General features: G+C 40.9%; 1 protein-coding gene across 4 annotated transcripts in view; it reads right to left on the bottom strand.

Annotated features, from left to right (window-relative positions):
- DNAH9 (dynein axonemal heavy chain 9) overlaps nt 1–18,083 on the bottom strand; it is a 183,395-nt gene that overhangs the window by 33,897 nt on the left and 131,415 nt on the right. For all 4 annotated transcript variants that reach the window (XM_083429627.1, XM_083429628.1, XM_083429630.1 and 1 more), the window contains 4 exons: nt 17,734–17,874; nt 12,862–13,032; nt 11,439–11,561; nt 2,139–2,332 (listed from right to left, as the gene is read on the bottom strand). In XM_083429627.1, coding sequence (XP_083285753.1) covers nt 2,139–2,332; nt 11,439–11,561; nt 12,862–13,032; nt 17,734–17,874 — 629 coding nt within the window. The remainder of the gene's footprint in view (nt 1–2,138; nt 2,333–11,438; nt 11,562–12,861; nt 13,033–17,733; nt 17,875–18,083) is intronic.

Here is an 18,083-nt window from a genome sequence, read left to right as displayed (position 1 = left end):
GGCCACGTGACCCGGAAGTGTCTGCGGACAGCGCTGGCCCCCAGCCTCTTGAGTGAGATGGGCGCACAACCCTAGAGTCTGTCAAGACTGGCCCGTACGGGCAGGGGTACCTTTACCTTTACCTAGCCTATAAATCAAACACAGTCTACCATTACTATTGGCTAGTAAGCCAACTTAAAAAACAAACAAACAGGAAAGTCTAAGTTAATGGAAAATTTGCTTGCTTGTTTTCTGTCACGTTGCAAGGAAGAGCAATAGGGCTGCAAGTGTGGCAAAAAGATGTGTTCTTTACTACCCTGGTTTGTTTGAAAGCTGTTAGCCAGCAGTGAGGAACCTCCAGTCTGGAACCCAAATTAGGCCTGGTAGAGATCTGAACTAGGCTTGTGAGGTCATCTTCCTCAAATCACACCCACCTGACATCAAGTGTGGGACAGGTAAAGATGTTGCTTTGATTGGCTGAACTAGGGAACCCATAATTAGGATTCGCGTTAACAGATTTCAAAAGGACTGCCTCATGGCACCCAGAAGCTGATTGGCACTGGGCCTTTCAATGAGTTTTCAGCACCCATCACTTGAGATTAACTCCTTTGAAGGTGATTTATCAGCTAATGAAGAAATACACAGTAAGGTGATGGACAAAAGATGAAGGTCTCTGTATGAGAGGCAGGGCAGAAAAGATCCCTCAGGGTGGGAGGCTGAGGGAAGAGGGGGAAGCTCCCAGGTGAGAGCTGGGAGGGCTCATTCTTTCATGTTAAGGTATAACTGATAAAAGGCTTGGTATTATTATCCTCTTTTTTCCTTTCTTCTTTTCTTTCTTTTCTCACTTTTTTGGTTTCTTCCCTAGATTTCTTATATTAGTTTGGCTTTTATTGTTTTTATGCTGAAAATTTTCAATAAAAATTATTGTAAAAAAGATGATTTATCAGCTGATTGGCACTGACAATTCACCTTCAAAGAAGGTCACTCTCTACACCAGTTACCACAGACAAGGAGCTTCTTTGAAGATTGTCACTTGATGTCATAATCCCATCAGGTGATTGATAGGTGCCCCCCACCTGTCATATTTGGTTCACCCCTCCTGTTAACAATCATTTCCTGGTCTGGATGAAATGGGATAATCTAGGTAATGGAGGACTTCCTGGTTTGTTTGCTCCCAAAGGATGGAGGTGTGTATGTCCCAAATGTTTGTTTCTGTCTCTGTTTATTAAGTCATGATACAATCTTCGAACTCACTCTTTCAGGGAGTACAGAACTCTCTTTTAAACAGAAACAATGCAGAACAAAAACAATGCAGTTACCACATACCACTACAATAAAACTAGGGTGACAGAAACATCAGGAAAAATCAGGTTCTAATTGTGCCAAGCACTGATCAAGAACTTAGAGTGGCTAACAATGTTTGATTTCGGTTTATTATCCTGAGAAACTTTTTATTACCAAGGATAATTTTAGCAGATTGCACACACTTATCTACCTCCCATACAAATCAGTCATTTACGAATTGTTTTGAGCCCCCCATTATGAATTATATCTTGCTTTAGACTTGAAAATGAAAATTATTTAATCTTACATTCAAATATGAATCTGAAATCATGTTTTATTTTGTGTCATGTCAGGTAATTTGAGTATTAATTTTTTTTTATTCAGACTGGCTTTTCCAATTTATTTATTTGAAAGTGTTTTGAGGCCCCTTTAATTTGCAATACAAAGAGGTTATGCATGTATCCAGGGTTGGATGTGCTGAGTTCCAATTTATGGACAGATGCCCAAAAGGTAATGCCTGAAAGGTGGGCATAAATTTTATTTGAAGTGGGTGAAAGGAGACAGGCTGAAACCCCTGGATAGAGTGTGCATCATCAGCATTCTGTAGATGGCAATCAATGCTGAAAGTGGCTGAGGTTAAATGGACATCACTGATTGATTCTGTTCTGATTAAGTGGAGAGTAGAAAGAACGGGAAGAAACTGCACTGTAGAATTAAGCAAGCTGCACTCTAAGCCAGGAATATAGATATACATGAAAACATTGAAGCATTTGTTCTGTGACATGTCTGGTGCTTCTTGGACACACTGTTGAAAGGTTTAGTTTTTCACATTACCCGACAGTGCTTGACTCAGTCACCATGTGTACAGCACTTACCTGACAGCATATGTCATGCGGTCAGGACGTATGGCTCTCATCATACACAGCTGCTGCAAAGCAGACTTATTCTTCCATTCCTGAGGAAACTTTTCCTTTTCAGGGCATTCAGACTCCACAAACTTTTTCCAGCGTTTGGCAGAACCCTCAATATCCCGGTCCAAGTTGCGGAATTGTTCCATGGATGACAGTGCCTGGAAGAAGAGAGCTGGCCATTACTTAGAATGGGAAGCCTCACATGGATGGTACTTCCTGGAGATGCTTCATGAAAATTCAAGTGCCAGGAGCCCTTCTGAGGCCGGCACTATCTTTATTTTTCATTAACATATTTATTGAAACCTATTCATAGATATACAAAAATGTATACCCATTACCCAGTTATTTTTTCACAGTTAATATACTAAGATAAAGCAGCTACTTAGTCTAAAAAAGAACAATGTTGAAAGAAAGAAAGAAAGAAAGAAAGAAAGAAAGAAAGAAAGAAAGAAAGAAAAGGGGAGCCCTCCCCCCAAAAAAGAAAGGGAAAGGGAAAGGGAAAGAAAGGGAAAAAACTAAAGAAAGAGTAAAAGGACTCTCAGCTCTCTGCCTGCAGCTACATATAATACTCATTCCTTAAAATCCAACCATTCTATCTTCCATAAACCAGTATTTTTTCAAACTTCAAATCCCCATATCACAAATTCATTTTCACAAAAGGTCCATAAGAAATTTCCAGTCCTGAACAATGTCAGTAATGATTTTTCTCTAATTAAACATGTTACTTTTGCCATCTCAGCCAGATTCAACCAAGGTCAGCACTATCATTCAGCACCTGATTTATATTTCTTTTAAGTAAGCATCTTACTGCATTTCTTTCTTTCAGGGGAAAAGAGAGTGACTGTGGGTCTCTGGCATTTTTTTTAATGCTGCCGAATTTTATGGAATCTCTTTGTAAACTTCCTGCTTCTGTGTTGTTCTCCATAACACCCAGGCTTCCTTGCCCTGCTTCCTTGCCAGGCTTCCTTGCACTGCTCCTCTGCTACGTGTCTTTGGAATTGTGTATCTTATTGCACAGGGACAGTCAGAAATAACACCAAGGCTTGAAGCTTTAAAACAACCAACACACTGCTTATTCCCCCCCCCCCCCCAATATCTGGGCTCCATAGAACCAAAGCATTTCTTGCTTGCTTCTTCTTCCCAAAATGCCCTCTTAATTTATCGCTCCACCAGAAGATGTGAAATGGATTAAACTACCATCAGACTAAACCAAAGGAATGAATCCTTCAAAAATATGACAGACATGTGGATCCAAGCCAAGACTATATGAAAATGAAGTGTTTGGTAATAATGGTGGTGTTTTAAAAGAATATTTATTAAAACAATTCTATACCACTTTCCACTCAAAATTCCAAGGAGGGTTTAGGATAACTAATAAATACATTATAACAGTAAAGAGCATCACTAAAAACAAATGCAGCAGGAAAAAATATATCAGATGTAAAAGCGTGAGGAAATTTAGAGTTTTGGCTACCACCCGAGACACAATAGCAAATGAGACAAGTGAGCCTCCATGGGAAGAGAGTTCTAGAAGAATGGTGTCATAGCTATTTGCCTAATTTCAGATGTGGGGGGGGGGTTAAGAAAAAAGAGACTAACATAAAACTTCCTCTGTTTTGGAGTAAAAGCAAACCCTTCTTCAGTGACCCCACTTCCCCCGCTCCCCACCCCCCCAAAACCCCACTCTCAGGTGACTGGGCATGAAAAACAGTCTCTCAGGCACTGTGGATTTTTGAGGGAATATTTACTGAAAGCATTTGCCACAGGCACCATAAGAAATACTGGAGAATGCAGCATTGGTGAACCCCCCATATATGTGAACACAAGCAAGTGTGTTCTAGAAGTGTTCTAGAATCTGAACATCTGGCAAGAACCTTGTAAATAAACACCTATCCACAACTTTCCATTAATCAGCAGCGGAAGATCAGAACAGCTACATGGTCTTATTTATGTTAGTTTTGGGTCACTGTATTCTGCATAAAATGTGATCAGGATAGACAACAAGTACTTCTCAGGTGTTCATACATTGCAATCTGCCTCTGTGCTTACAACTTAAGAATATAGCATGGAAGGATCAGGATGAAGAATCTAACCCCACCCCTCTCCAGTATCCTTGCAGCTCTTCAAAGCTGACAGCTAGGAAAGAATATTGACATGGAGTGCTAAGACAACATCATCAAGCTAGAATGTAATGGAGCTCATACTGATGGAAAACTATTTCATTTGGGAAGCAAGCTGTTAACTCAAAGGATTGGTATAAACAATGAATTATTTGCTTTCCTCCAGACTACATTTTGTTTTATATAATTCGTTTGCTGGAGTTGGCTCTTTGTTTGGCTGCATTAACTGAATTATTCAACTCATGAGCACAAGTCTAATGAAAGTAAAAATAAAGCCATGATGGGTATGTAAAACTTCAATCAGCATGTCACGCAAGATCTACATTTTAATCACCCTTATTACTATTATAACGTCTGACAAGCTCACTAAGTCTGCCCACGCCAATCATTTCTCGGATTATCTTCCTACTATGCAATTTCTTTTACAGAAATCTAGAGCATAATTAATTTATATGATACTTTGAAGACATGTCCATGCCCCCATTCTAGACTATCAGCCCCAACAACGAGCCACTGGTGAGTCTTAAAAGCTATAGCTCTAACTCTGCAACAGGAATTCAATGAGACTTCTACTGAATTCCTGAGAGGCATATAAGTGATCTGATCTCAATAAAACCAGTCATCTCTAAAGGATTTCACTTGTCCATGATTGGGAGGCAGCCTTAAGGGGGGAGGGTTGGTTAGGCAAATACATTCCCTCTCTTACTGAAACTAGTTGATCCACTTCCAGGTAATCAAGGGATGGTTGTGCTCCTGACTGAAATACCACTTCCCATCTGACCCCTGTTTTTACCTGCTACCAGTAAGTATGTGCCTTGTTACATACCTAGGACCAAGCTACAAACACTGATGACCTGTAGTGGTAAAGCTAAACCAAAAAAACAACAACACTCAGGATACAGTTCACATCTTTTCATTTAATTTCACTTAAATTTAGGTTCCTCCATTAAATAGTTACACTAAGTATTGGCTCTTAATGTTGCTCAGGGCAACACAAAGATGTTGTGAAACAGGAAGATAGATCAGGATCTACTGGTAGATCACCAAGTGATTTGCAATAGATCTGCAACAGATTATTACTCCAACCTGTTTAAAAATAGTGCCAAGAAAAGGCTTCCCTCTCTTCTAAATTAGGCTGAAATGATGAAGTTGGGCAGGGTAGGTGGGACTAGGAGCAGATTTTCTATGACAGGATTGAGAGTTCAGTTTGGATTCTGAAAATTTGTACTTGTGTACTCAGAGGCACCCTGTCCCTTAACTCCAAGTGGTGTTCACTCTACCATCTTGTAACACAGTGGAGTTACTACTACTACTATTACTACTAGAATTTGCAAACTGCCCTTCATCTATAGATCTCAGGGCAGAGTTGCGTTTTTAGTGTATTTCACAGATATTTCGCCCCTAGCTTTCATATCAGAACACCTTTAATTTGTTTCTGCTTTGTACATTGACAGGGTGGGGATGTCTTTATCCTATGCGAACTTGTTCACATCTTAGCTGCAGGCAGATTAAGAATGACTTAAGGACTCCAATCAGTGTGAAGCTGGTTTGAGAAATGACACATCAAACAGTAGTATCTTATAACAAAGCACAGGAGGATGCATATGCATTTTGGATAATGTCGGCTGAACACAGATAAAAAATCCAGCTCAGGAAACACAGTGAGTGCACAGTAAACACAAGCATGAACAGAGCCTATGAGTACAACTATTTCACCTGGCCCTAGTTGGGGGACCTTTGAATTCTAGTAAAAAATATGGAATAGATCCTGCAAACCTACCACTGCCCACCGCTGTTCTAAAAAGGATCTAGATTTTCAAAATGGGAGGGATTCAGTTATGATGCTGATACCACACTAATATTTTAAACATGGGTACTCAAGTAAACTGTAGGCCAATCTTATCAGACCATCTTGATCAAAAGATTGTGACAGCATTAGCAAAAAATATCATTGTGCATTGCATAAATTCAGCAGATTGTGTCAAAATCAATCGTCAACAAGAATAGAAACTTAACAGAACTACAAAGTACACAGGGCGGGAGAAAGAAAGGCCTTTGTCAAGGAAATACTGGTTTTTCTTCAATGCGAAATACATGAATTGCTATTTTATCTTTTAGCCACACACACAATCTTATCATCTGCATTCTGCAAAATTATAAATACAACATTAATATGCATCTTTGTCTCTGCAGCCGTTCTCCTCTTGAAAGCTGAATCCACTATTTAGAGCTCATTATTCAACACCACGTTTATTAAACAATGCCTTTTCAGTTGCTTTTTCATATCTACATAATGAATATTCTTCCTCTTCAGAAATAGAAGATGAAAATGATTGGGCTTGGGGAGGGGGCTAGGGTGGAAAGATTAATCCAAGCTAGCCAGGTGTATCCTCAACTCATAACAAGCAGCTTCCCTCTTCTTGGCTGAGCCATTTACATTCAGAAAAGAAAGCATAACAGAAATGAAGAAAGGGCCATAGCTCAGTGGCAGAGCACATGCTTTTTATGCAAAGGGTATTTAGTTCTTTAAGTCTTTAGCTGGGGAAGGGTTCATGCCTGAAATCCTGAAGAGCTGATACAAGTCAGTGTGGACAATACTGTTAGGTAACCACTCATCTGAGTTTATATAAAGACAGCCCACTACATGGGAAAATTCAAGAGTTGGGAACTGGGTCTTTCTGTCAAGGAATTCAGGTGTCTGTAGGCAACACTGATAAGGGAGTCATAATAAGATGTGGGGGGATAAGGATTAAGATACATTGGGGCCCTGGCAGGGTCACAAATGGAAACCATGGGTGCCTTATCTGTGGCAGGAAGAATAAAGAAAAGAAGCTACACATGGCAAACATGTTTGATGTTAACTTGTTGGTTCTTTGTTTGGGGAGGGGAAAGGGAGGGCAATGCTTTCAAGAGCTGTGGCAGACCAGATATAACAGACTTGCCACTCACTGTCTACTTGTTGCATAACCTTAAACTCTTAAGAAAAGATGATTTCTCATTATATCATCCACTGTAGAATAAATTGGAATCTGAAGAAGGTAGCAATCGCAGGTATTCGTACACTCTCAGTACTACATTTATTACTGTGTAGAAAAATGGCAGCACTGGTGGTTGAAGGCTCCAAAGAGCTCTCCACCATGAAGCTGGTTTAGCTTTTTGCCTTTTCAGTTCATCAACAACAACCCTGGGTGAAACACCACCTCTCTCTCTCTCGCTCTCTCGCTCTCTCTCTCGCATTAGTGGGTAAAGGACTTGAGACATTTCTGCTGAGCAATGTGTATTTAAAGCTTCCAGTCATACATCGCAAACATCAATGTGATTTTTTTAAAAATAAAAGAAAGCCAGCTACATTATTTTATTTATTTTTTACTGGCCCTTAATTGAAGTCCCAGGGTGGGTTACAACATGATAAAAAGAATATAGTAAACAGTAAACAGAGCAACTAATAAAATCCTATACAGAAAGTGAGCAATCACTGCATGTTCCCCAACGTGTGGATAAATCAGAGTTCCCCTTCATGGTCCAGACTATGACACACAGAAAAATATGAAGCAGAGAAGGCACTGAGATGGAGAAATACAACTGCAGTTCTGAAATCTGTAGCAACAACAAAATCCCAACCCTAAAAAACTAAGCACTGCAGGAACCCATCATAGCTTAGGGCTGCTGTGGAAGGCATGAGAGAAAGGAACGTCCTTCAAGCAAGGAATAAGATTATCAGAGCCACACCTCATAGAAGACAATCTGGTAACAAGCCCTTGCAGAGTGTTATGGACCTCATCACCCGAGATACAACTTTACTTCCCACATTTTTGCCGGCTATAACATAAAATACAAACTACAGTCTGTGTGAATGAGAAGCTTTATGTACAGTACTCAAGCCAATAAAAAATTATGAAACCAATAAAAATTTAAATATAAAAACCCAAAGCTGGCTTCTACTGCATAACTAAAACATATTTTAAAGTTGTCTAAAATGAAAGACTGGCCTGTCTAAATTTCTGCTGAACAAAAGATTAATGGACTAGGTGTGTTTGTTCTCCCAAACAAATTTTTGGGGAAATATGAGTGAGGCTATTTTAGTCTCAGAGTTTTAGCAACTTTCTTCAAACAGGGCAGCCCTAAGCAGAGAGAGCTAGACAGCCTGAACACATCCAACCTGAATCACAGTGACAACTTGGCAGGAGCTCAAATCCCCCACAGAATGCAGCAGGGTGTGTAAACCACCTCCTCCTTCACATTTGATTTCTTAAAAATACTTTATCAACTGCTAGGGAATTATATGTGAGTAAGAAGAAGAGAAAGAAGAGCCCTAAGATTAGTCGTCAAGGAGTGGCAAAAAGTAAGGGAAAAGGTAGGTGTTATTTTCCCCCCGGAAGATGTCCAGATCTTGTAGTTTAGATCTTTTGCTTATGTAATATCTTATATTGTTTTGATTGATGGCATTTTATTATACTTGGTTGCTTTAAAATGCTGTTCACCGCTTTGGGCTGAAAAGTGATATTATATATATAAATGAACAGTAGCAATGATTATGTTACTGTGGCTGACATCACAGCATTATGGCAATCCTGCAGTTCCTCTCTGCACTTTTAAGATGCAACTGCCTCTCTTCATTGCTTTATGATTAGAAACTATTTAATGTGAAGTAGATTTCTTATTGAAGGTTTCACAGGCTTCCCTGTTTTAGGGACACTAGAGCAGGAAAGTCTCTCTGGGGCTGCTGAGAAATTTCTATTGAGATTATCCTCAAGAAGAGACAGCACTAGCAAAAACAAAACAAAAAATCCACATTGTGTACACGCATGTGCGTACAGACACACAACTCCCACATTTCCTTCCCTGAAGAAAGAAGCAAACAATTGGACCATGATAGCCCAATTATTTAAATATCCCACAATCAACAGGGAAATTATACTTTCCTTTTAAAAGGATAGTAGGCACTCTCTAGCTCCAAACCTGCTCCAAGTCTCACCCTGAGGACAATCCAGGGTCCAATCACATCCAAACAGGCCTAATATCTTTGTTACTTGATATGGTCTTACAGAACGTTCCCCTGCAGGGCTCTGATAACTTTTGCTAAGTTCCCCAAAGGCAATGCATGCACACCTAAAGCCATGTTCAGCTTTAATTGCTTTGCAAGAGAATCTTGCTTGGCTTGGGGATTTTGGCCTTGTTTTCATTTTCTCATTCCAGGCTTGACCCTGTAATTCAGAAGTCTTCAAAGAGCTGCAAAGTTATTCCTATTCTCTCCCGACTGTGTAACAGTAGGACTAGGTCACCTGCAAAGAATACATTCAAGTTGCAAGTCATTTAGACACAGCCCTAGATTTTATGACTATTCCAATGGGGTCAAAACATCACTGATGTAGTTTGAAGCGACTCTGTCTGAGGGTGCTTCCCTGCTTTACACCTCTCTCTTGTTTGATTGCCTTTGTTTCCGATCCATATCCTGAATTTGATGGATTGGAACACAGATATGATGAGACTGTATATATTTTTGCCAATTCCATTTTGTAACAATTTAAGGCTCAGCTCCAAGTTGTCAGATAGAGTCAAACACTTTTCTGAAGTTGATGAAGCGGGAAAATATCTCCCCCTTTACTTACGGGAAAGAAAAAAAGAAAGAAAGAAAGAAAGAAAGAAAGAAAGAAAGAAAGAAAGAAAGAAAGAAAGAAAGAAAACATGTTGAAAGTCTTATTGTAAAGATGTGATCAGTTGCTCTTTTTCCAGGGAGGAAACCAATTTGGCGTTCATGGATTGTTTTTGTGCTTCGTTAGGCTCTACACATTATCCTTTTGTAGAGGACTGTGCAAAACAGTTTGCTGATATTGCTGTTAAAATGCATAATTCTGCAGGTCCTTGGTGGTCCAGTTCAGCTTTATTGTTAACGTTTAAGAGGTTGATATAACCAAGTTTTTGCAATATGGTGCACTTGGAAGGTGACAGGAGACTGTATATTTAAAAAGAACCCTTCAAGAATAATCTCAATACTGTATTTCAGCATTGTACTTGTAACTGCTTAAGGACATTTTTTTGGATTTCAGTGTTCCATACTATCAGAGAGTTGGAGGCGGCTATGTACATGAGCCCACTGTCCCTCTAGGTCACTGCTTCCGTTGTTCTGCTCTTATCATTAAGAAGTTTCCCCCAATAGGAACATAAGCAGAGCCTGCTGGCCTATCTAGTCCAGTATCCTGTTCTCAAAATGGCCAACCAGATGTGATGGGAAGCCATCCATCAGGACCTGAGTGCAGCAGCACTCTCTCCACTTGTGATTCTCAGAAACTCACATTACATACTGTGGGCGTATCCACCACACATTCAACCAGTGAAGGCTGGTCCATTAGGGCAAATGGAGCACTGCCCCATCAACCTTGGTCTGCCTTCAGACAGCTTACACTTGCTTCCCTTATTTCATACATCCAGTCCAGAGGGTGGCAATGGTTATCCACTTTAGTATCTCAAGTGTTGCCCTTGCTGAAATCAATGGGGTGGGGGTGGGGGGTAAAACTATAATTTGTTGGCTCTGCATGTCATTGGCTGTGGGTTTACCTACAGTTGGCCTCTGCGCCTTCTGCCTCACCAGTTCCAATGAGCACCAGCCACCACTACATCCAATGCACATTTAAAGCAAACAATCCTAGGAACTGTAGTTTCCCCTCACACAGCCACAATTTCCAGGACCCTTAAACTATAGCTCCCAAGATTCTTTGGAGGAACTCATGTGCTTTAAATGTATGGTGCGCTTTTGGGTGTGCTCCCAATGCATAGTGTGGACCTGCCCTGTGTTAATTCACACATCACTAGGCACTAGGAAAATGGGTAAATTCCCTCAACCACTACGTTGGTAGCATTTCAGGAAATCGAGGAAAGACAAAAGAACCCAAAGAGAGAACAGTTCTCAAAGAACAAGAAACCCTAAGAGTTTTATTCTGTAGTACTTTTTACTAACTTCATTCTTTGTGGCTAAGCAATGCCATCATCCCCTGCTTCGCTTGAACGATTTGGTCGTGCTGGGTTCTGGGAAGGGCCAACATAACTGAAAAAACTTTTTTTACATGGAAGATTAGGCTACATTTAATAGTAGATATTATCCATTGGTTATACATATAAAAGACTTTATGAGTTAAAAACAGCTTACCTTGATGCCACCCCATGACTGACTTGACAAAAAGTCTACTGGACTGGTGACTCCTGGCTGGGCTGGATATCTTAGCAGGAAGTCAAGTTCTGTAGCATTAATTTCTTTATTCATCAGAAGTATCTGCAACGACAAACCCAAAGGCTTTTGTTTGCAGGACACACACACACACACACACACACACACACACAATCCAGCGGAATTCTACCCAAAGGCATGAATGTTAGGACTGGTGCTAGAATTGCAGACATTTTGTACTTAATTCTTTCCTTTTGAACTTACATTTAAAGATGGACCTGAAATAACTAAAGCAAGTAATAACCTTTACAAATAAAAGCACCAGTATAACCTATGGGTGGGGAGGACTCCAGTTCGCTCCACTTTTGGGAACAAACCTACCCACTTTGCCTCCTTAGGACCAATGTGCAGATTAGAACATATTCTGGATAATCAGTAAACCAATCTGTGCATTGGTCCATACTGTACTTGCAAGGTTGCCCCAAGGGCTACCTTTCTCTTTCTTTAACAAGCAGCTCACATCTCCTTCATGGTCATGCAGCCAAAAATATATCTTTTTAAAATGCTCCCTGGAGCATTTTACTTCATACTGTGTACAGGGGAATCCCCACTTAAGCAGGGGTTCCGTTCCTGGCCGCTGTGTGCATCAGCAGAACACACACAAGTTCCTTTCAGTCCAGTCCACCCTGCCCCACCCCATTCCATCTCCGTTCCACCCCACCCTCTTTCAGAGCAGAAAATGGCACACGTGTCAGTGGTCATGCACAACTCAAATGTGTGCAAGTGGGGAGTTGCCTATAGTCACTTTCTGGAGAATTGTATGGAGAAAATGATGGCTGCCCCCATGTACCTATGGGGGGAACTATTTTCTTTTCCCTTACAAAAATATCCTGGTGGCCACAGAGGAGGTATTCGCTGCTCTAAGCAGCTGTAAAATATTAAAGAAAAAGAGAGAATATCAGGGAAGTACTTTAAACACACATACACCTGGAGGGGAGGGAGAAAAGGGCAACATGGAGCTGGTTTTGTGAGCACATGAAACTAGCACAGGACAGAAATAGATTGATCTGTCCAACCCTAGTTGTACACATAACTTGTATATGGATATGAGGGCCTAACTGTCCATGGGACAAATCACAGACATTTCTATTCTGTAGGTCAGTGGGTCCCAAACTTGATAAGTGCTTGATAATTGATGGAAGTCTTGGAGGACCACTTAAGGATTTTTCTGCTTGCTGTAGCAACTGTAATGTGCTGTGCTAGATGCTGTATGATGCTCAGTTGGATTTTTACAGACACAGTTTGGGAATCCCTAATGCAAGTGATGAACAGAACACCGCCACAGAGTGGGTGTGGCTCACCAATCATTACTGCAGAGGGTGCTACAAGGGAATAATCAATTTACCTGGAAAGTGACTTGGGCCGTGTAAATCAGTTTGTCACATTCAAACAGCCCCCGAGTTGTGTACTGGAACACAGAGCTGGTGATGCTATCAATAAGGTTGGCTACTCGCTCTTTTAGGTTTTCATCTGGCGAGGCTCTTGCAACAGCTTTCTGAAAGACAACACTGAATGCCTAGATGTGGAGAGAAAGAGAGAGACAGGGAGAAATGAATTACATGAGACACTACAATAATACCTCAAAACATTCCTGGCTTCAGTAATACAATGCTCACTCCATCCAACCTTGGAAAGTATGGGCAAAACATTATCCATCAATGGGATTGAAAAAGTTGGCAGGTAGCACGAGGAATCTCCCTCTTCATTGTCAATCTCCTTCAAAAGAAAAAGTTCCCCTTGATTCCCTTCAATTGGACATGTGCAGGATATAAACTGAGATTCTGTGGGTGCAACTAGACAGGGTATGAGTGATATGCAATTTCAGGAATGCATATGCATGTCTCACGATGCCTTGGTCAGAATCTGAGCAACCCAATTTTCAGTTTTTAAAAAAAGTTTTAGAGGTTTAATGTTGTGTCACACGCTGCAGTCTGGAAGCAAGGAAGATAAGGAAATATTAAAGAGGGCCAGTCCAGTTTCTTCTTGCTGTGCCTGCAACCTTTAGCTGTGCTTTTTTAAAAACTGAACTGCCACCACAGTGGGAGGAAACAAGGCAGAGCAAGTCTCATAATATGGGAACCAGCCTGGACTGACATTCCCACTCAAACTATATGGCAGATTCAGCTTGTGTCTTCAAAAAAAATAGTTTCGGGTTGAAAGTTTAGAACGGATCTTTTCCCCTAAAATTGGGGTGGGGGTAGCAGCAAGTTTTTGCAAGTAACTGATGTTCTCAGAATTTTATCATAATGCTGCAGCAATGGGACAATTACTGGTTTGTTTGTTTTTCTCTTTCTGTGCCATTCTTAAAGCCACATGCTTTCCAAGTAAAGATCTGTCAATCTCCTAACTCCCTGAAGCTCCCTAGCCTGTTCGTTCTCTTCTTGCCAATCGATCACCATCCCTGCTGTCACTGGAACTCATCTTCAGTTTTGCCCTAGCTCAGTTTTCTCCTTGGTCCCTGCCTTCTTGCCTTCACCCCACATTGTTTCACCACCCTGACCCATCATCAGGCTCCCTATCCAATGAACACACTGCCTCTTTCCCAACTTCATACAGCCTGTCCTGTCCTTTGGTTCTGCCACAGCACTCTTTCCCATCAGTCATTGCATCAGTTGTGTATCTCTTGTTATTTTAGTCTTATAGCTGAAAATTTGAGGCAGGGGAGGCTAGCATTTTTTGGTCCAAGGGCCACATTTGCCCTTGGCCAATCCTCCAGGGGATGTACGGCAGCAGTGGATGGGGCTTAAAGTGGATGGGGCCACTCCATTGTCTTGCATGCACACTCTCACATGCACAAAGCATCTGGCTCCTCACCTGTACAGGGGGGTAGGTGTTATTGTTCCCTCTCCATCCACCAAATGATCAGCCCAATGACTGCAGAGGGGGTGATTTGCATCCTCATCAGGGTACTGTTCTTTGCCCACCCCATCACAGTGTTTAATTTATGTTTGTCCCCATTGCCAAAACTGGTGGGATCTTGCTTGGTGTGTGTGCAGAAAATCTGCAGATCCAGTCTCCAAACAGGAGCACGTCAGCTCTGATTTAAGGGGTGATTCAAGTTATATCTGAATGTTGTAACTTCACAATCTTTATATTGTAGACCAATTGAAACAAAATTTGTCAAATGTAAGCTTGTATGTTTCTGGAAAATAATATGAGCATTTCATTAATGATTTCCAACTAAGACACACATTCTGTTTTTTCCATGTCTTTTTAAAAGATATGCCACAGAACAGAATGCCTAGCCCAAACCAGATAAGAAAGTAAATGAAGATATAAATATCTGTAACACAAGGTTTTCAAAGACAGACAAAATATTCATTTTCCCTAGGCAACAGAAATGACACTTCTCTGAAAATGATTATCTGAAGGACACTGGCCTCCCCGGGGAAAATGCTCCTCTCATTATATCCTCTCTAGAGGAAACTCAGAAGATAAAGTCAAGTAAAAATCTGAAATAAAAAAAATATTTCCTGCAGCCAAACCAATGGACACATGCTGTCCCAGGCCACAGGAACTGAATGTTTCATAAAGGCTAGAGTTGGGATTATTAGAAAGAGAAAAACAAATGAGAAAGAAACACTTGTAAGTCTTCATCACTTGAATAAGGGAAAAAATACTGTAGGAAAAATCACTGAATGTGCTTTCAGATGGTAAAAATTGGTTCTCAAGTTAAATTACAGCTGGAAAATAGTTGTTTCTTAGGATTTGAAGAGCCTCGGCAAGTAAAATACTACTAGTTTATAGCAACACAACGTCTAGACATGCAATATCACTATATTACTCACAGGACAGTTTTTTCCTTCATTGTTCTTAAAAGCTCTCTCTGAGTTATTGCAAAGGCCCATTTAATTCTCGTGGGGGGTTGATATGATAAATTTTGAAACCAATGTTTCAGCAATCTTCTGTAAAGCAGCCTTTATCTTTGATTCAGTAGATTTCTACAAGTACCTTCAAACCTACTGAATCAATTGATTCAAAGAGACTTCTTAACTAACCTATCACGTCTTGGAGGCTGTAAAAGGTTTCCTCTTGGTATGATTTGCAGCCCAAAAAGGCACACAATCTGGGGCCAGGTTACTCCCCTCTCCAGGGCTACTTACATGACAGGAAAAGATGCATGAGAACCTTCTTCAGTCCAAAGACCACATTCCCTGATGAGGAACCTTCTGGAGGCCAGGTGCTAGTAGTGAACAGGCCCAGAAGCAAAATATTTGACCCTGACATTCCAGGCATGTTAAAGTTAAAGGTTCTGCATGCACCTACAGCCTCATCCAGCCAAACAAGGGGTATTCCAAGGACACCTTCCACTCAAGGAGGACACAGAGCAGGGCTAGGACGGGTGTGGCCAAGGGAGAGGAGAGGAGATGCAGCCCAGTGAGAGCCCAATGGGCCAGAAGAAGGGGCCTCAAAGGCTGCATCCAAACCCTGAAGTGAGATACCTCACCCTCTTTTTAATTTTTTTTTAGAAGACTGCAGGAACACACAAGCCACGTAACAGTCTGGAAAGCAATTTTGAAAATGAAAAGCGAAATGCACAACATTTGAATATGCAAAAGATTGCCCAGGCATGGGAAGGTTGCCCATCTTGCCATCAACAGGCACCACCCTAGGATGTGTCAGTGACGTTCGTATAACCATCTTACACAGAAAACTCTCAGTGGCAAATGAGGTTCTTCTAGCTCAAGGGGAGAATCACATTTCATTAGCAATATGTAACTGCAGCTTGATATCAAGCTCTCTGCAACCTGAAGGGAAGATTGTGGATCTTTTGTAACCAAAGTGTCACACAGCACACACATTTCTTTCTTATTTTAAGTCCGTGAAAGCTCTAGGACACAATGATCTGCAAAAAGATTCTGTGTGGGATGTTGGCTATATTAAATGGGTGTATCAATAACTAGAAGATACTAAAATTGGTCTGTTACAGGCACAGGCACATTGAGGGAAGTCATTGTATGGCCATGGCTTTTCTCAGTAAATCTGTTCTCAGAAAGCACACGCAACCTGTCACAGATCACACTGTCTTTACTTTACGGAATGCTGCTTCTGAAAGAGGGATTTCATTTGTAAGGCTGAATTATTTATTTAAATATTTTCATCCTGCCTTTCTACACCTAGGTATATCTGAGGCAGTCTTCAAAGCAAAAATGGCACAGCATAATGAACTAAAATACAAGGTTAAAATATGGAGGTTAAAATAGGGTTATAGGGAGCATACAATACCCTTGTTACAACAGCTCCACTCGATATTGGCCTGTTTCCAGAAACAATTCAAATGCTGGTTTTGACCTGTAAAGCCCAATACAGCTTAGGTCCAGGCTATCTGAAAGACCATATTCCCTCATATGAACCTGTTCAGGTTTTGATACCATCAGGGGAGGTTCTTCTCTCAGTTCCACCACCCTCACAGGAACGCTTGGTAGGGATATGAGAGAAGGCCTTCTCGGTGGCTGCTCCCAGACTTTGGAACTCCCTCCCTAGAGAAGCTAGACTGGCTCCTTCCTTGTTGTCCTTCCACCAGCAGGTGAAGAACCTATTCCAACAGTGTTTGGGGAAATGACTGCTTTTAATGAAAGAGCTGGTGCCGTGATGTTTTTATTGAAATTATCTGTATGTTTTTAATAGATTATAGATAGAGATGTTTGTTTTTAAATGAATCAAAACAAACGTTTTTAGCTCTTATTTTATCTGTAAGCTGCCTTGAGTCCCTACTAGGTAAAAAGGATGATGATGATGATGATGATGATGATGATGAACAACAACGGTGAAATAACAACCAGAAAATGGACCAGAAAATAGCAGGAGTAAAAGAAACCAACCTGAAGGTCATAATATAAAGAGTTTTAGAGAAAACATTAAAAACAGGTAAAGGATTCACATGCTACCAAAATTTAGGTGCTGCAACCAAAATGCTTCTCCCTCTTGTTCAGAAGCAAAAAAGCGAAGAAAGATATTGAGTGGGTTCATAGGGGAGGAAGCAATTCCTGAGATCTCTTGGTCCCTGGCTGCTTAGAGCTCTAAAGGTCAAAACCAGCAATCCTGTAGTACAAATGGTTAGCAGTTAAAGCACAGAGAAAGTAAAGAGCCACTGAAATCCAGCTGTCACTATATTTGAAAAGCAATGGGGTACTCCTACAATTTGACTCGTAAGATTTAGCACAATTTAAACTGTCTGGGAAGTTGGAGGAAGTCCCCAAACACATAAATGCTGTACCTTCAGGGAAAACTGGTACATGGGATGGATGGTATTGAGGTCATTCATGATAAAGTACAGCAAGGAGGCACGAGCTGCTGCAGGACGGTAATGCTCCCTTGCCTCATTAATCTTTGTTTCTGTCACCTTCGACTCCTGGACCTAGAGGAATGGAAAGGCAAACCCAGCCATGAAGATGTAAGACAACCACATTCATTCGTGCAAACTTTTGTTTCCATAGAGATGACATAAGCTCAGCTGATTGGTTTAGACATAACAACATGGCACGTGTGTCAGGAGTGCCTCCTCTCTCCTCACCTGCCTGCTTCTTCTGCCACTGAAAAGCTCCAGTAATGTAAAATCCAAGGAAT

The sequence above is a fragment of the Podarcis tiliguerta genome, assembly GCF_965153285.1.
Source record: "Podarcis tiliguerta genome assembly, chromosome: 2".
Lineage (NCBI taxonomy): Eukaryota > Metazoa > Chordata > Lepidosauria > Squamata > Lacertidae > Podarcis > Podarcis tiliguerta.
The sequence above is the reverse complement of the archived record's forward strand: the minus strand, read 5'-3'. Positions and strand labels throughout refer to the sequence as shown.